This window comes from Nothoprocta perdicaria, unplaced genomic scaffold (genome assembly GCF_003342845.1).
Source record: "Nothoprocta perdicaria isolate Ctin4 unplaced genomic scaffold, notPer1 scaffold_63, whole genome shotgun sequence".
Taxonomy (NCBI): domain Eukaryota; kingdom Metazoa; phylum Chordata; class Aves; order Tinamiformes; family Tinamidae; genus Nothoprocta; species Nothoprocta perdicaria.
The window spans coordinates 3,588,799-3,608,191 of NW_020455899.1; the positions used below are offsets into that span (position 1 = coordinate 3,588,799).

The following is a 19,393-nucleotide window of genomic DNA, read 5'->3' on the forward strand; positions in this document are numbered from 1 at the left end:
TAAGGAAGTGGAACATCTCTCATATGAGGAAAGACTACATGAGCTGGGCCTGTTTAGCCTGGAGAAGAGAAGACTAAGAGTATGTACAAATACCTGAAGGGGGAATGTGGGGAGGAAGGGGCCAAGCTCTTCACAGTGGTGGCCAGTGACAGGACAAGGGGCAATGGGTACCAGTTGTAACCCAGGCAGTTCCATCTCCATGTGAGGAGGAACTTCTTCCCTGTGAGGGTGCCCGAGCCCTGGCACAGGCTGCCCAGGGAGGCTGTGGAGTCTCCTGCTCTGGAGATCTTCCCAACCCGCCTGGATGCTGCCCTGTGCTCTGGGTGTCCCTGCTGGAGCAGGGGTTGGACTGGATGAGCTCTAGGGGTGCCTTCCAACCTCAATGACTCTGTGATTCTGTGAGTAAGCAACAGGAATCAATTGAAACATAGGAAGGTCCATCTGAATCGAAGGAAAGGCATTTTTACTGTGAAAGTGATCAAGGACTTGAACAAGTTGCCAAGTGTGACTGTGTAGTCTCCTTCCTTGGAGACGTTCAGAAGATGCCAAGACAGGTTCCTGGGCAATGTGCTGACCTTGGTTGAGCAGGGAGCTTGGACCACATTGTCTCCTGAGATCCCTTCTGGTCTTAACCCCTCTGCCATTCTGTGTGGTTTCAGTGCAGTCTGTTGTGATGTAATTTTCCAAGAAACTTGGGAAACAGAAATCTCTCTCTCTCTCTCTCTAGAATTACAAGCGTTGTTTGAGTAACTTGTGTCCTGGGGGAAGGAGACAGGGACATGTTCCACACGAGGTCTGAATTACAGCGCTGCTGTCTCTAAGGGCAAGAAGTATTTATTTCCCTGGTGTCTGGTGTAGCTTTAGGCCCCAGGCTGATTGTCTTGTTTTGAATTATATGCAATGAAAAATGCAGGTTTTTTTTTTTCCATCGTTAGAACAAAAATCAGCAAGTGCTGCTGCTTGCTTAAAGTCTTTTTGTGATGTAATTTATTGAACAACAAGTGAGTGTTTGAAGACAAAAAAAGGACAAAGAAGAGATCATGGTGTGTATGCCTTCATTAGTCCGCAAATCCAAAACAGCTCTTGCTTAGGGAGCTTCTTTATTGAAATCCAACTGCAAAGAATATGGCTGTACTATAAAGAGACTCAGATTAAGCCTTTAACCAGCATAATAATTAATCTTACTGTAATGTATCTTAGCTGTTGCCTTGGAGATATCTAAATGTTTCTTTTATTACTCTTTTCAGGGAAATTCGAATGGCATTGCTACTGTGGATGTTTCAGCAGGTTTTGTGGGACTGGACAGTTATGTGGAGATACCCGCGATCTTCCTGACAGCGTTTGCCACATATGCAGGACCTCTGCTTTGGGCCATCCACCTGCTCTGCTATCTAAGCTCTGAAGTTAGCAGGTAATCATGTGTAGAGCTAAACTAAGGCTCCTCTATCTATTTCAAGCACCAATGTGGTTTTCTTCACAGATTTTTCTCCCTGAAAGATAATTTTCCATGGAGAAAATACCAGTGCTTTTTTTGATATGGGTTTATATTGCCCCACTGTTTATGTTTCATTTTATCTGCAGAAGTTTTGCTCTGGGAGATACGTGTATGTTTTGCTACTTCTGTTTTTTTAATGGCTTCTGAGTCTGCTGTACTGTTACTGTGGTGTATTGTAACAAGGAAAAATATTAGCATGATGCCTGAAAGTATTCTTCGTGATATGTATTAAATATAAGACCTGAGATTGACTTTTCTTAGCAATGGAACAGAATTTAAATTTAACTGATGTGCTGTCCTTTGTGAACAGCTGTGATTGCTTGTGGCACAGAGGCACACAACATTCTGTTCAAAAGAACAAATTTATCTTACAGTATAGGCAATCCATTATTGCAGGCATTTGTAGCTAAAATATTTGTACATTTGGACCTTTGGGTGTTGTAGGCCAAAGGTGTGTTAAAGTGTGTAAAATGAATTGCTATATTTACAATTTTAGGAAGAAACAGTAGGAAAAATGTTCATATAACCTGGAGTGTGTGTGTAAACAGAACACTTTGATCTTGCAAGTTTAATTCATCATCCGTGGCACTATTGCTGAGAGAAGCAGTGTGCTGAAAGAGATAGGAGCTGCACATTCAGTAGTCTGCCGTATCAGTCCACAAACGTAAAACACTGATATATTTTCAGTGAAATTACCTGTTTCAGTGGCTGAATTTTTACCGTCTTAGAACTTTCACTAGTCTGCTACAAGTATTTTCTTTATTATCTGTGGAAACTAAGGTTACCATAATCTTTTTTTTTTTTTTTAATGAGAAGCAAAACATTTTCAGAAGATGTGGCAGGTGAGATTTTAGGCATTGTCTAGGCCTGTTTAGCTTATCATAGCTCTTTGCCTTTCGCGTTATCATACCTTGTAGACACATTTGGTTCCTGTTTATCTATAAAGCCTCATGCCTCACGTGCTTTTTTTTTCCTACCTTCTCTTTTCTCCGCTTCCCTGTTCATCTTTGGCTATAACTGATGATGACTTAATGTTGGAGAGTATGTGTTTACCAAAGGCTCAAAAAGGTGGGATCCCCAGAAGACCTGCATACAGTAATGGAGGTTTTCATGCCAAAAAAGACCTGTTCTAACAGGATAAATTCCTGCAAATCCATTGTGACTAATGCTCCTTATTAACAGGCTGTAGGGACTGCTCCTTATTCTCTGATTTGCTTCATCTGCCAAATTGCCCTGTAGAGACACCAAACTCTCTGCACTTGATTCCAGTGGAGCTCTGTGCTCGGCCATAGCACTGGGCCAGTAAAGCACTCCTGTAGGCTGGGAACGTCACCTCCTGAGCTAAAGCCAGTTGTTCTGAAACCGTCTTTGATCTTACCTAGACACTGTCTAAGTAGTGATCTTTATGTATAATACCTCTGAAATCCAGACTTTGATCTGTTCATTCTCGTATCTTTGGCTTTAAGTGGAGTGCATGTGGAATACACAAACTATTGATATTTGGATGTATATAACCACAGAAAGCCTTTTCTGGAATGATCCATGCTGCCTCATGTCGTGACACCAAACGCGTTTTCATCTCTCCGTTTTAGCTTTAGTTACTGCTTTGCTCCATCTGCCAGTCATCTTCCAAAGTCTTCAAACTTTCTGCTTTCTGTCAACTCTCTTTTAAAAAAACAGTGTCTCTTTTCACAGCAAAGCCCCTTCCTCTTGGCTTCCAGTAAATGTGATCCAGTGCCCTGGTTATCCCTCCCTTTTTATTAATCTTTTGTTTTTCACAGTGAGTTCCTTTATTCCTCTTTCCAGCTCTACCACAACCTGTTTAGGACTACATGATGATTCTATGTGTCACATTCATGTTCCTGTGTTTTCTTAACTGTCCCACTCTCCATCACTCATTATTGCACTGCAGATCTTTGCGTTTAGCTTTTTGCTTGTGCTTAGAGGAGTGCAAGCACAGTGGTGTAGGTGCAGTACCACTGTGCGGGGAAGGGAGTCAATACAAGCTACCTCATACTTTAAAGGGCTGAGATTTCGATTTTACTGAAACCCCAGATGGTAGACTATGATTAGCATACATTTAGGAACTTACAATTAAGAGAAAACAACACCATACAGCATATTTTTAAAGCTGTTACAACAAAGTAATCGATTTATGTAAGCTATTCTAACAATAATTAAAATCTTTTTTGTAACAACATCTTTAAGGATCTGTACATATTTAGTATTTTTTCAAATAATGTGTCTCTTGAGCAATATTGATTATTCTCCTCGTGTTTTCTTGTTTGAGTTATTGCAGACTGCAGGCTCAGATAGCAGTTTCAAGGTGCAGTGCTGGTTTGAACTGCTCTCCAGTGGGCAGCTGTGACCTGAAACACTCACACTACTTACATAAGTAGATCCCATTGAGCAGCTTGTGTCCACAGACAATTTAAGATTTATTTGGGTCAGCTGATAAGGTGGTTTCCTCTGTTCTAAATAACTCTGGACTAGGATCTTTCCAACCTCTGGGGCTTGTTTAAATTGAGTTTTTTTAGTGCTTGGAGCTTTGGTGTGCACACCTTTCATCTTACCCTTGTGTTTATTGTTGCTGGGTCTCTGGTTGTGTCCTGTCTTTGCTTTTATTGCTTGGATGCAAAGCTGAAACTGCAGGAGCCGTAGATCAGATGCATCAAGTGATTTCTTATGGGAAACTTGAGTTTGTAAAAGAGCAGTTTTAAAGAGTTTATATATACTTTAAAGAGTTCATAAAACCCTTTTCCTAACCCTTTTATAAGCAGTGTACATTAGTCAGTGACGTTCAAACCTTTCCTCTTCTTTTCTTTCTTTATTTTTTTAATGAGGTCCTGGGCATAAGATGAAGCTTCTTTCCCATCCCATTACTCTGAATAGGAGTAAGCAAAGCCATGTGTTTGTTGTGCATGTGGAGCAGGGCTGTGAGGTTGCTGTAGGATGCCCAATCCATCATGATGCAGCCACAGCTGAAAAGATAGCACCAGAACTGCACAAATGTGACATTTGTAGCCCAAATTCTGGCGTCCAAATTTTATCCATTTTGGTGCAGTTGGCATTTGTGAGCAGAGCTTCTTGCTTCTCTTCTTGGGAGCACACACTTAATGGGCAAGCACCCTTTCCTCTCTGTGCCCTCTGCTTCCATGGAATCAGGCTTGCTCTGGAGATCATGGAGTCCAACCTTCCTGCCCAAAGAACGGTCAAGCAGAGCAGGCTGGTCAGATCCATATCCAGGTGGGTCTTCAGTATTTCCAAGGATAAAGGAGACTCCAGTCTCCAATCTGTGGGTCGTCGGCCAGTCGTACTGGTCTAAGTCTTGTTTTAAGTCCCGCAGGTCTTAACGCTGAAGGTGCAATTCAGCGTTTTTTTCTGAACCCATCGTTATTTTACATAAGGAGTTGTTAATTCCTTTCTTTCCACCCCTCACCCCAATCATGAGTTGATTAAAAAAATAAAGTTTTGTTTGTAATTAAGAACATACTGTTGCTAGTTTCTGTGGAATAGTAATGCCTTCTGTCAGTTGTGTTTACCAGAAAACTAGTACTCTGGTTAAAATAAAACATGCAGAAAAATAAAACATACAGAAAAAATAAAAATAAAATGTACAGAAAAATAAAACACACAGAATATTTTTTAAAATAAAACATACCGCAGATATTATCATTCTGTTCCTTCACATGGTGGGAAGTCTGGAATTGATTTGAATTGGAATGGGATTTTAGCTGGCAGAATATTAAATTCATTTTGTACCTCCTGAGGTCTTTGTAAATGTTGGGGGAAGTTGTGAGCATAGCGTTTATAAATATAGATTATCTTTGCTTTACACAGATAGCGGTAAGCACCGAAGGAGGTCTGGAACTTAAAACACTTGAAACTTACTGTTTTTGGTAGTGTTGGCATATCTATTGTAAAGTTTATTTTCAAGTGACAACCCTAATCAAGTGACAGCCCTAAGTGTGTTTGCTGCTGCCCAAAGACTTTGCAGGAGTAGTCCAGGCAGCTTTAAATGGTCTTGTTAATGCTACGTAGTGCCATTGCTACAAGATTACTACTGATAAAACTGATAGCTTAAAAAGGAAACACTTTAAGTAAGTATGGAAGGCATGTTTTTTGGTTAGCAAGTACCCTTTTGCTTTGTAGACAGTCTTAAACTGAATGTGAAGAGTTTTGAGATGATGTTTTTGGTTTCTGCCACTGTTCTGTTCCTATTTTTTAAAGTTTTACTGCTCTTTTCCTTTGTTTTTTTGGTGTCCATTTAGCCCATAGAAGTATGCTCAATAGTGGCCAGACAGCCTTGCAGCTTTTGGTGCATCTGCAGGGCTGTGAGCGGCTGCTTGGTCTACTCAGGGTGCAGTTGCTCAGTGCTGGATTGCTGTAAAAAAGCTGCAGTTTTTGACTTCTTCTCTTGTCTGGAAACTCTCCATCCTGAGACAATGAGGGTTTTTTTGGCATTATGTGCAGCTAGCTTTGCCAAATATTGCTTACATAAAGTAGTTTATTAAACATAATATAGACATAAGTTTTTTGGATCAATGAGCAGAACAAACACCTGTGATACTTGGACTTCTTCAGGCAGAAATTTGGGGGCCTACTGATGAATAAACCGGTGTTTATTCAAAGAATACTGTTACCTAGACAAGATGTGTGTTGTAGAAGAACAGGGAGAGGCTATGAAAGATTTTCGAAGAAATGAAGAAATGAACACTCTTCTTAATTATGCTTTCAGCAAAAACTTAAACAAGTAGCCCCCTTCAAGGAGTCTGCCTGATTGTTTCAGGACTGAGGAATTCAAAAATGTTCATACACAGATAATAGGATTGGTGGTGGACACCAGGACAGCGGCCTCTTCTGATGTAAAGCATATATCTGTCCTTGGCTTTGGGGTAGTTTGCTAAAATAGTGTCTTTGGAGCACTTGACACTGCAAGGATAAGCCACTTTTGGATAGCCGATTACTTATTTACTTGGAAAGTTATCCTTACCTATAGACAGCCGTAAATGCTGCTGAGCAGCAGCTGCTTGTGCCGTAAAGAAGGCCCTTTTCTCTCCCTCGCACATCCCATCTCTAGCACTTCCCCCTGCTCTTTCCCATGCTCTTTCCCTCTCCCACCCTGTGCTGCTTTCTGTGCTAGCTCTCATGCACCGCCCCTGCTGCCCTTTCCCTATCTTGTGCTTTCCTGCATTATCTCTTGCATGCATTACCGCTCCATAATAGGCTTCTTATCTCCCGAGTGCCCTTTTCGTCCCTTGCTTTCTTTCCCCAGTTGCCCTTTTCCTCTCTTGCTCTCATTTGTGCTGTCCCATCCCTTGCATTCTCTCTTGCGTGCACACTTTCCCTTGCTCCAGTGCTTTTTCTCTCTTCTCTCTTTCTCGTTTGTGCTTTTCCTCTCTCTTTCACATCATCATCCCTCCCTGTGACTTGTGTTTCTTTGATCTGTCCGACTGCCTCCCGTTTCTCTCACATTTTCCCTTTCTCCTGTACTTTCCCCTCTGTTCCTCCTGTGGGGTTTCCTGCTCTTTTATGCACTCTTCTCTCTATTTCTCCTTCTTCTTTCTATGTGCTCTTCTTTTCTGCCATGGGTGAGCAGCTCACCTCTCTCTCTCTCACGTGTGATCTTTCCCTCCCCCGTGCTTGTATCCCCACTGTGTAGAAGCCTCTGTTTCCCCTGCACTTTCTCTCATGTAAGTAGTTTCCCTCTAGTAGTTTCTGCTTGTGGAATTGCCCTCTCTATCCCTCTCTTGCACTCTCCCCTTCTCTCTTTTGTGCTTTTCCTCTTTTGTTTGCTCTCTCCTATGCTTCCCCTCTTCCTTTCTCTTGCTTTACCGTGCATAAGCTTTCTCTCTCTCTTTTGCACACTTTGCCTCTTCCTCTTGCATGCTTTCCCTTCCTCTTGCATGTGCTGTCCCTTTCTCTCATTTGTACTCTCTTATACACTTTTTCTCTCATGTTTTCTCTGCCTTCTGCTCACACTTGCCTGCCCTCCCCTGCTTTCCCACACTCCCTATCTTGCATACTTCCCTCTGTAACTTTTTCAGTTGTGCTTTCTGCCTCTCCTGTGGTTTGTTTTGTGTGCTGTCCTCCTTCAGCCCAGACCACCTTCTTTTCCTCCCTGTCTTGTGCTTGCTTTCGCCCTCTGTTGGGTTGGTTTGTCCTCACTGTTGCAATTTTTTCTGTTTTTTTTTTTTTTTTTTTTGTTCTTTTCTGTATCAGACTCTGCCTCCTGCCTGTCCTTTTATGCCCTCTCACGTCCTCTCTGTTGGTCTTTCTCTCTTGATCTCTGCAACTTTCCCCCTCTTTCTTGCATCTATTTTCTTTCTTGTACTTTTCATCTCTCCTGTTTTTTTCCCTCCTTCTCACATGCCCTTTCCCTCTCTCTTGCTCAATTTTTTCTCTCTCATGCTGTTTTCCACTGTCTTCTGCTTTCTCTCCCCTTTTGATGCTTTCCATCATTCTGCTGTTGTGCTTCCCCACCACCCCTTTTCCCTCTTTCCAGTCTCCATTCCCTTTTTCCATTCCCTCTTTCTCTCCTGTGCCGCTCTCTCATATACTCTCTGTATGCCTCACGTGCTCTCCCTTTCTCCTTCGCATCTTTCTAAGGTTCTTTTGGTCTGCCACATGAGTTACCTGTCTCACTTGCTCCTTCCCTTTTGTGTGCATTTTCTCTCTCTCTTGTGTGCTTTCCCTCCTACCTGCTCATTACTTCTCCCGACGTTGTTTTTTCTTTTTTTCCTGTTCTTCCCCTCTCTCCTGTCTTTGGGCTTCCCCTCCTGTGTGATCTGTCCCCCGCTGTGTGTTCCTCCTCCTCTCCCCCATGATTTCTGTCATGCCCTTTCACACGGCTTCTCTGCCCATCTTGTACCTGCATTTCCCATCTCTCTCATGTGTATTTCCCCTTTCTGTTGTACTCTTTCACATTTGTTGTTTCTCACTTTCCTGCTTTCTTGATCCTCTCAATCTCCCCCTCCCTTGTGCACTTGTCCTCTCTCTCATGCACATTTTCTCTTGCACACTTTCACACACACATTCCCTTTCTTTTTCATGCTGCTTTGTATCTCTTGTTCTCTCTTCCTCTTTTAGAGTTTTCTTAGTTCAGTATGTGCTTCCTTTCTCTCCCACATGCTTTCCCTCTGACTTGCTCATGCTTTCTCTCTCTGCTTGCTTCTTTCTCTTTCTATGTATTTTTCTTGCATCTGCAAGATGCAGATCTGAAATCTGCAGTCTTGCAGATTTCTCTCTCTCTCGCATGCATACTTTACACAGAGGTATCGCTTTGCAGGCTTTACCTTTCTGACATGCTTTCTGCCCTGTTTCCCCTTCTCTTTCCCTTTGTTTTTCCCTCTTGATCTCACACACGTGTCCTGTCTTGCATGCTTCGCTCTCTTGTGCACTCTCCCTCTTAACTGCTTGTGCTTTCTCTCTTTCAGATGTCCCCTCCACGTCTCATTCCTTGCCTCTCTCTGCCTTTTCCTTTCTTGTGCCTCGTCCCTTCCCTGCTCACTCTTTCCCTGTTTCTGGAGCTTTCTCTCTCCAGTTGTTTGCTGTCCTGCGGTTTCCCTCTTGCACTGTCCCTCTTTTGAACTGCCTGTCTCTTGCATGCTCCTTCCTGCTGTCTCAGACATCCTTGCTCTTTCCATCTCCTGTGATCTCTTGGTCTTCCTTCCTCTTTTTTTGTATACTTCTCTCATGTGCCCTTTACCTCTGCTGCTCCTTCCCACTTGCTGTCTCGCCCTTTCCCTTTTCTCATTTCCTACTGAATTTATTCCGCTCGGTTTCTCTCTGTCCTTTTCTCTCTCTCCTGTCCTTTCCGTCTCGCTGTATCAAACACTTTCTCTCTTTCATGTTTCCGTTCTCCCTCTCGCATGTGGGCTTTTTGTCTGTCATCTTTGCCCTTTCCCTCTCTCTTGCTCCTCCCCTCCTTTGTGCACTCCTTCCCTTGTACACTTTTCATCGCTCCTGCATGCTTTCCCTCCGCTTCCCATGCAGTTCTCACTTGTGCGTTGTCCAATGTCCTTGCCTATGCCTCATCCCTGCCCCTTTTGCATGCTCCTTTTTGTCCTGGGCTTTCCTTCGTTCATGCCTTGTCATGCACGTTTCTCCTCTCTCACACATCTTGAGCATCCTTACAATGTGTCTCATGCATGTTCTTCTCTGTAGGAAATTTTCCTTTCTTGAGATGGAGATTTTCCTGTCTCTCAAGCACTTCCCCTTTCATTCACTTGCTCATTCTTTTTTTGCTTCTCTGTTATGCCTTCCCTCTTTCTTGAATCTCTTAAGACCTCCTTTTCACTGTGAACTTTCCCCCTCTCTCCCTCTCCTACATATTTTATTTTGTACATTTTTTGCCCAAATATTTGCCCTTTTTCATTCTCTTTCTCTCCGACATGCTTTTTTCCTTTCTGCCATGTGCTTTCCCGTTTTTCACAGTTTCTCTCTCCCAGGCATTTTTTTCTCACTCTAGCCTATTTTTTCCCTCTTTTGCATGCACTTTTATTTTCTCATGCTCCTTCTCTCACCCTTTTCTCTGTTTCTCATTTGTTTTTCATTTTACTTTCTTACCCTTTCTCTCTTGCATGCATCTCTCTCACATGCACTCTTCCTTCTTTGTTGCGGTGTTTGCTGCCTTGCATTTGTGTTCTCTTGTTTCTTGTCTCCTGATTTTTCTCTATTTTCTGATCTCTTTCAGCTTTCCCTGTCTTTCTTTCATGAGCTCTCTTTCCCTTTCTCTTACACTCCTTCCCACTTGCTTTCTGTTTCCTATGGGGCTTTTGGTTTGATATGACAAACTGCTCCTGCTGACTGGTTTGTTGTTATTTTTCTTCCTTTCTCTTCAGTTCTGTCCCTCTCTCCTGTTCCTCTTGTTCATGTGTGGATTTTGTGTTGGCCATCTGTGCTCTTTCTGTCTCTACCTCTCTCCACGTCTTTTGTGTTCTGTTGTGTACTTTTTGTCTCTCTCATATGCTTTCCATCTCTCTTAACGTGGCTTTTCTCTTCCTTGCTCGTGGTTTCTGACTCCCTCTCCCTTCAGCAGACCTTTTCGACGTTCCTTCTTTTTTAATATACTTGATCTCAACTTCTTGTGCACATTTCTCACGTGTGTTTTCCCTCTTTGCAGCAGGTGTTTTCCCCTTCTGTGCGGCTGGGGTGTTTTCCATCTCTTAAACATGCTTTCCAGCTCATTCTCTCTTGCTCTCTTTCTTCTCTCTTGATCCTTTTCTCTTTCCTGGATATCTAGAGCCACTCCACTGCTACACATGTACTTCCTCTCTCTTTCGCACCCATTTTCTCTTGTGCACTTGACTCTCCTATAGATGCTTCTCCTTCTCTAGAGCAGTTTTACTATCCCTCTTCCTTGATATTTAATGCTCATGCTTACTCTCCCGGTGTTTCCATCTCTCCTAATTTTACAGCCTATCCCAGTTTTGACCGCCACATATTTATTCTCCTGCCCTTTCTGCCTCTCTTGCAGTGCCTCTTCCCCCTCTTCAACAACACTCCCTTCCACTTGCTGTCTCAAACTTTCTTTCTCCTTCTTCTCCTTTCCATCACTCTCCTGCTGATTTATTCTCCCCATTTCCTTTTCTCCCTCGTTTTCTTCTTACTCTCCTGCTTCCTTTCTCTCTCTGTTCATGTGAATCTTTATTTTCTTGTTTAATCCATGTTCTCTTCCCCTCTCTCTCTTCTGCTCTCCTGTGTACTCACTGCATCTCTCTTGAGCTCTTTTTCTCATATTTTCGTTCTCTCCTCTTTTCATATTCCGGTTTTCATCTCCAGTTTCCATTTTCCTCACTTCTGCTCTCAGTTTTACACTTCTTCCTCTCCCCATCCATTTCTTTCCCTCAAAATATCCTCCCTTCTGTGTCCTTTCTAAGCTTTCTCTATCTTGTGCCTTCCCTTGCATGTTTTTTGTCTCTTACACTCACCTGCACCTTGTGCATGCCTCTCCTATCTTTTTCAGATATTTTCCTTATCTCTGTCGTGCATTTCCCACCCCGGGTGGATTTTTCCATCTCACTCCTGTATACTCCGCGTCTCATCGTCTTGCTCATTGTCCTGCTCTTCTTCTCTTTCCCTTTCTCAAAGCTCTCCAGCCCTCCCTTTCTTGCGCAAGTACTTTCACACAGTCACACGTTTTTTATCACGCTTTCCCTTCATTAAATGCTGCCATTTTTGTCACATGCAAGCTTTCCCTTTCTTGTATTTTTTTTCCTCCTTTTCTCATTTTATTTCTCTGTCATGGCACTTTCTGTGTGTGTTTTTGCAGGCATTTTCTCTGTCTTGCATGTGTTCTCCATCTCTCACATACACCCTTTCTGGTGCTCTTTCTCTCACCATCTTCTCATCACTTTTATGCTTTTCCTCCTTCCTGCTTACACTTTCTCTCTTGCATCCATCTTTCATCTCTCCTGTGTGTGCCCTTCACCTCTCCTTGAGCTTTCCCTCTATAGTTCCTTCATTTGTGCTCTTTTCCTCGCTTTGCAAGCGTTTTCTTCCATCTCACACATGCTTTCTGTCTTTAGATTGCTTTCCTCGTCTCCCTCCCTCTTATCCTGGGTGTCAGGCACTTTCCATCTTGCCTATTTCCTTTATAGTCTTTCATATCTCTCTGTATCTTTCCTGATCTCTGTCTCTGTCCTATGTTTCCTCGCTTGCCCTTTCCCTCTTTCATCCCTTCCCTCTTTTTCATGTGATAATCCCCCCCCTCCTTCTTTTCCCCTCTCTCATGCTGTTTTCCACTCATTTTTTCTCACTTTCGCTCTCATCCTCCCCTCTCCTACTGACAACACTTTCACTCTGTTTCTTTGTCTTTTTCTCCCTTTTGTTCTTTCCCTCTGTCAGATGCTCTCCTGCCCCTTTCTCCCATGTGGATTTTCTGTCATCTCTGCCCTTTCCCTCTCCCTCTTGCTCCTCCCTTTCCTTGTGTTCTCCTTCCATCACTCACATGCACTTTTTGTCTTTCTCCCAAACTTTCCCCCTCTTTCCCATGTAGTTTTTCTCTTCTTGACTTACACTTCCCCCCCAAATTGCCCCTCTTTACATGCGCTTTCCTTCAGCCTCAGCCTTTTGTCTCTCATGCCTTGTTGTGCATGTTTTGCTGCCCTTACCTGCCTTGCTTGTGTGTCTATCTCTGCACCCTCCCCATCCGCCTTGTGTATTTCCCTCCTCTCTATCACATGAATTCCCTGCCTGTGACGGGGCTTTCTGTGTCTCTCGTGCATGGTTTCTTTCTTTCTGTCGTGCTGTACTGTTACTTCTCCCTTGTTGAATCTCTCCAGCCCTCCCTCGTGCAAGTGCACTTTCCTTTGTCTCCCTCTGCCTCTCATATATACACACATGATGCCTCCTTTGTGTACGGTGTCACTGCTGTGTGGTTTCCCCCTCTCTCATACCGACTCCCTCTCCCAGGCAATTTCCGTGCCTTGCACGTGCTTTCCCTCTCTTGCATGCACTTTTCTCATGCTTTCTTGCTGCCTTCCCCCACGCACTCTCTTCCTCTTGCACCCTTACCTCACATGCCTGCTTTCCCTCTCCAGTGCCTCTGGGTTTTCCCTCTTGTTGGTTCTCTGTCCTGCACGCTCTTTTCCTCTTCCAGGCTTTCTCTCATTTGTGTATTTTCCCTCTCTTGCATGCATTTGCCTGTATCCAAAGCACACATTTCCTCTCCACCACATTCCTTCTTTCCCTTTCATGCTTCCCCTCTATGTCACACTGTTTTCCTGTTGCTTTCCTTCTCAATCTCCTGTTTATTTCCTCACAATTTCACTTCTCTATTGGTCTTTGTGTTTCCTGGTCCCTTGGGCTTCTCTTCTCTTTCATGTATATGCTTTCTTTCTTGTCCGTTCTCTGTTTTTTGCCCCTTCCTTTTCTCTTGCATGCCTTCTCCCCTTTCCCAACCCTCTTTTCCTCTCTCTCTCACAGTTTACCAATCAGTTCTTATCACTTGCCCTCCTCCACTGCATTGTTTTCCCTCTGTTTTCCTCCTGTTTTGCTCTCTTCTCCGTCACACACGTTCCTTCGATTTCTCTTGTTTCTCTCCCTCTCTCTCGCATGTGGGCTTTTTGTTTCTTCTGTATCTGCTCCTTTTTTCTCTGATGTCTTTACTCCTCTCCCCTTCATTCTTCGTGCACTCTTTCACCTGCTTTGTGGTGCTCTCATGTTCTTCCCCTCCTCTGCCTTCCTCTGGCTTGCTCATGCTTCCTTGTGTGCATCCCTCTGGGCCCTTTCTCTTCCTTTCTCCCCATCTCATGAGCTCCCCCCTCCCTTGCACACTTGTTCTTTCTATCTCGGTCTTGTGCTTTCTGTGGCACTCTGTGTGCATCTTCTGTATGCTTCTCCTTTCCTGGAAATGTTTGTTTTCCTTCCCTGCCTTCTGCAGTTTCCCTGTCTCAGTGGTGATGGGTTTTCCTGCTTCTCTTGCTCTCTCCCTCATGCAATTCCTCCACTATCATGCTGCTTCTCTCTTGTTCTCTCAGTCTTTCCCAATCATTTCTTGATCATTCTGCCTCTCTTTTTGCTTGCTGGTTCTTTACCTCTTTCTTAAATATCTTATACCCTTCTTCTCTCTCACATATGTTTTCTCTCGGTCTTCATTGATAGTTTTTGTTGTCTTGCACATTTCCCTCTCTCACCCATTCTAATTCCTTTCTTGTTTCATGCTCTGTGTTTCACTTCTTAGGTCTTGCTCAGTCCCTCTCTTTGGTCTCCTGAATCTCCCTTTTTGTCTCTCATGTGTCTTCTCCCCTTTGTGCTGCTTCTCTCTCTTCTCAGTCTTCCTTACTGCATTCTAGAGTTTTACCTTTATTTCATGAGAGATTTCACACTCTTACATGAACCTTTCCTCTCTCAGGGACTTTTGCTCCGTCTAGTGTTTTCCCTCTGTCCCTTGCTCATGCTATTTTGTTTTCTCTCATGCTTTCCCTCTCTCACACATACGCTTTCCTATTTCTATCACTGTGGTTTCCCTCACCTTCCCCCCCTTTTTTGTGCTATTTCCGTTTCTTTCCCAAGCTTCCTCACTCTCTCTCCTAAATACTTTCTTTTTCTCTCGCATGCTCTTTCCCTGTCTCTTGCACTTGTTGGTTCTCACTGTCCCATGTTTTTTATCTTGCACTTTCTGTTTCTCAGGCATGCTTTCCCTCTGTATTTCTCCCTCTTTTTCTCTGTCTCAGGTAGTTTCTGTATCTTGCAGCCTTTCCCTTTCTCTTGCACAGTTTCCTGTGCACACTCTTTGCCTCTCCATCTCTTATGTCTCATCATTCTCTTGCTGACACACTTTCCCTCCCCTTGTGTTAAACTAACCTTCCCTCACACACAGTTTAGCTTCCTCTTTGGTTTATTTGCTCCCTCTCTCTTGCACATTGTACTTCTTTTGCTTGTATTGACTCTCCCTCTTCGTAACTGTTTCTTCCATCTGTGTCCTGTCACATCTATCACACCTAGTCCCTCTCATTCCTTTTCTCATGTGAGGATGTGCTTTCCCACCATTCTGATCTTGCGCCTTCCCTCTTTTTGTACTATCTAAAACATTCTATCTCTGTCATGTGTTTCTCTTTCCTTGTGTACACATTTTTTCTCTCCCTCTTTACCTGTCCTACAATTTCCCTGTCGTGCACATTGTTCTTCCCTCTCTAATGCACATCTCCTCTGTTCTTGCGCTTTCGCCATGTCTTTAGAGCACTTTCCCATTTCACCTACACACTCCCCAGCTCGAGCTTTCTCATGTGCCAGTTCCCTGTCACTTTCTCTCCTTAATGCTTCTCATCTTTACTTCCTTGCTTTTCTCTCACACACTTCTTTCTGCCTTGCTTTGCCCATCTCGTACTTGTTTGTCTTTGTTGTCTTTCCTTCTGTTGATATTTCCTTCTTTTTTCCCTATACTTCTCTTTCCCTCTTGCTTTCTGTATTTTCCATTTCCCTCTTGCTTTCCTTCCTGCTTTCTTTCTTTGCTGCTGTCTTACTGTCCTGCTGTACACTGTCTTTCCCTCTCAGAAGCTCTTTCCATCTCTCTGTCTTGCTCAATTTCTTTCTTTTTCTCATTTTTTCCCACTGTTTCATTTGCATTTCCTCTCACTCTCTTTTCCTCTGTATCTTCTTTCCATCTGTCTCTGTTTCTCACATTCTTTCCCTCTCACTTGTGGTCTTTTTCCTACTTTTAATCCTGCCCTTCTCGCTCTCTGCCTTTCTTACTGTCTGTTCTTCTCACTCCTTTTCCCTCTGTCTCTTCTTCCCTATGACTGTTTGATGCTCTTTCTCTCTACTCTCTCCATCCCTTCTTTGTATGTGACTTTCCTCTTCTCTGTCTGTCCGTCTATCTTTGCCTCAATCTCTTTTCCTACCTAGCTTTCTTTCCCACTTTCTTCTCTTTCCCTTTCACTTGCTGTTTCCTTGTACCTCTCCTAACAACATATTCATTCTTTGTTTTGTTCCCTTTCTTTGCTTTATCTGCTGCATGCTCTCTCCATCTCATTTTCTCTCTTTCCCTCTACCTTTCTTTACTTCTTATTCTTTCCTTTGCCTTCTTTCTCTCTTTATTCATTGCCTTTTTTTCCCTTCTTTCTTGCTCTCTTTCTGTGTGCTTTTTCAAATGCCATGTTTTCCTCATAGTTTAATAGGGCAAGAAGGAAGTCCCAGGGAACCACAGCCTCTCCTCTGTCTCTGGGAAGGTGTTGGAGCAGCTAGTCCTGGATACTATTTCTAGTCACATCAAGGTGATCAGGAGTCAGCCTGTATTCATGAAGTCGTGCTTAACCAACTTGACAGTCTTCTACAATGGAGCTACTAGCTGGGTAGATAAGAGGAGAGCAGTAGATTTTTGTCACCCTCAACTTCAGCATGGTTTTCAGCACTGTCCTTTCCAGCCTCCTCCCAGGCAAGCTGAGGAGCCGTGGTCTATAGAGCCGTGAGCTGGACTGAAAGCTGACTAGATGATGAAGCTCAGAAGGTTGTGATCAGTGGCACAAAATCTATTTGGAGGCCAGCAACTAGAAGAGTACCCAGATGTCAATACTGTGTTCAGTCCTGTTTTACATCTTCATCAATGACCTGTGTGATGCAATGCTATATACTATAACCAAGTTTGCAGGTGACAAAACTGGGAGGAATGTTGATACACCAGAGGATTGAGTTGCTGTTCAGAAGGATCAGGAGACCAGAGAGATGACTAGAGAGGAACCTCCTGAAGTTCAGGAAAGAGAAGTGTGGAGTCCTGCACCTGGGAAAGAATAACCCTAGGCACAAGTACTGGCTGGGGACTGACCTGCTTGAAAACCTCTCATCAGAAAAGGCCTTGGGGGGGTCTGGTGAACAACAAGTTGACCATGAACCAGAAACGCACCCTTACAGCCAAGAAGTCCAGAACATCATCGTCTGCATCAGAAATATCATTGCCATCAGCCTGAGGAAGGTCGATTCTTGCGCTCCACTCAGCTTAGTGAGGCCACAGCTGTGGTGCTACATCTAAATTTGGACTTCCCAGCACAAGAGAGACGTGAACAGACTGGAGCAAGTCCAGTGAGGGGCTAAAGAGGCAGTTAAGGGACTAGAACATCTGTCATACCAGGAGAGGATGAAAGAGTTGGGACTGTTCAACCTGCAGAAGAGAAGCCTTGGAATCTTTTTATTGTGTATCAGTACCCGAAGGGATGGTGTAGAGAAGATGAAGCCAGGCTCTTTTCAGTGGTACCTAGTGGCGGGACAAGATCAGTGGGCACAAACTGAAACACAAGAAGGTCTGTTTGAACTTAAAGAAAAGCTTTTACTGGGAGGGCAATGGAGCAGTGGAACAAGTTGCCGAGAGAGGTTGTAGAGCCTCCGTTCCCGGAGATAGTCAGCAGCCATTCAGAGGGGTTCCTGAGCAGCCTGCTGGAGATGTCTTGCTGGAGTAGAGGCCTGGGCTGCATGATCTCCAGATGTCCCTTCCAAGCTCAACCACTCTGTCCTTCTGTGATTCTTTCCATCTACCCCTCCTTCCCTCTCACTTGCTCTGTGCTCTCCTTCACTCTTACACCTTTCATCCCCTCTCTCACACTGTCTTCTGTCATGCTAACTTTCTTTCCCCTTCGCTCACTCCCTTTTCCTGTTGCTTGCTGTCTCTCCTCCTCCCCTTCTTTCCTCTCACTTGCTCTTTTTCCCTTTGCTTGTCTTTCCCCTCTTGCTCTCTTCCCTCTCAATTGCTTTACTTCTTGCTATCTTTCCTCTCACGTGGGTCTCTCTTGTTCATCCCTTGCCCCTCATTCCCTTCTGCCTCTCCCACTCTTTTCTCCTCACTAGCTCCCCTTTTCTGGCTCTTTTTTGCTCACCTCTTAGCTCAAAGAAAGCGAGCTTCCTTCTCCCTGTCTTTGTTCCTTCTGCCTCTCTGCCTCTCCCTTTGTTTCTGTTTCTCTCCACCTAGCTCACTTTCTTCCCCTCTCACTGTTTTCCACTCTCACTCTGTCTTCATCTCTCACCTTTTTTCTCTCTCCTTTTTACTCACTGTCTTTACTTCTCATTCTCTTTGCTTCATGTTCTTGATCTCTTTCTCTGCTGCTCTTTGTCTCTCTCTTGTTCTGTTCCCCCCACTTTTCTACCCCTCATTCTGCCTTCCAGTATCAGTCTCACTCTTCCTGATCCTCCTGCTTTTCCCTCACTTTAACTCTTTCTTTTCTTTGAGTTCTCTTTTCTTCCCTTGTGCTTTTGCCACCTCCCTTTCTCCTGTTAATGTTCATTCTTCTCCTCTTGCGTACTTTTATTTTTCATTCGCAGTCTTTCTCCCATTGACCTCTCTTTCCCTGGTGCTTATTCTTGCCTGCTTTCTTTCTCATTCTCACATGCTTTCTTCCTCCTTCCTGGTCTCTGTCCTTTCACCATACATGAGCTGTCTCTTTCCTTCATGTGCTGTCCTTTAGTCTCATGCTTTTTCTTGTTCACTCTCACAGTCTTTCCCTCTTGTTTTCACGCTCTTTGCCTCTTGTGTACTCTGTCTGTCATGCTCACTCTTTCTGTGCTCTACTCATTCTCTATCTCCCTCTTTTCCCTTCTCTATCCCTTACTCTTTTCCTTCACTAGCCTCTTTCCATTTCCCCTGTCCCACACATCTACTCTATTTGCCTACCGCCATCTCCCACCTTCACTTTCTTTCACTCCTTCCCTCATACACTTGCTATTTCCGTAATGCTTTTCTTCTTTTCAGCCTCCTCTTTTGCTTCCTTGCTCTCTCACCTCATTTTCCTCCCTCTCTCATTCCTCTCCCAGATTTCTCTTCATTATTTCTCTTTCCCTTCCTCCCTCTCTCCCTAGTATGGTGTCTCTACCTTTCCCCTGCCCTTTCTCTCTCTCTCTCTCTCTCTCTCTCTCTAATCCAGTCACTCTTTCCGTGCCCACTTGTTCTCTCTCTGTAGGCCCGACTCTTTCCCTCTCCCTCTAGCTCATTAGCTTGCTTTCTTTACCATTCTCTCTATTCCTCTCTATATTTTCCTCTTTCTCTCTCCCCAAACTTCTCCATCTCTCTTTCTCCTTCACCTATTATTCCTCTCATTTCTTGTTCTTTCACTCTCACTCTCTCTTGCTCTGTCCCCTCTCCCCCCACCTTAAAGAGAAAGTGTCTCTACAGGTTTTATGCTAAAGTGAATATAGTTGCTCTTAATTATTGTAAATTGGTCATAATTCCAACAGCCCTGTAAACTTGCTAGAGAAATGTATCACATGCACTGAACAAGCCCATGTGTAGTCCTGAATGTGCATTTCATTCCTCCATGAGGATTAATGAGTCCATGAAGAGGAATCCACTGCACAATGCACCAAAGATGCATTGGTGCACAGTGAACCAAAGCAAAAACGAAAGGAAAATTGAAAGTGGTGTTCTGAAGCGCTGCATGCAGCATGCACAACATACTCAAGAAATTACCTCCTTTT

The 19,393-nt window shown here is 43.8% G+C and overlaps 1 protein-coding gene across 2 annotated transcripts in view; it reads left to right on the plus strand.

Moving 5' to 3' along the window:
• The window catches only part of PIGG (phosphatidylinositol glycan anchor biosynthesis class G), a 76,739-nt gene that overhangs the window by 47,542 nt on the left and 9,804 nt on the right, over positions 1-19,393 (plus strand). For both annotated transcript variants that reach the window (XM_026049938.1, XM_026049940.1), the window contains one exon: positions 1,248-1,411. In XM_026049938.1, the coding sequence (XP_025905723.1) occupies positions 1,248-1,411 (164 nt within the window). The remainder of the gene's footprint in view (positions 1-1,247; positions 1,412-19,393) is intronic.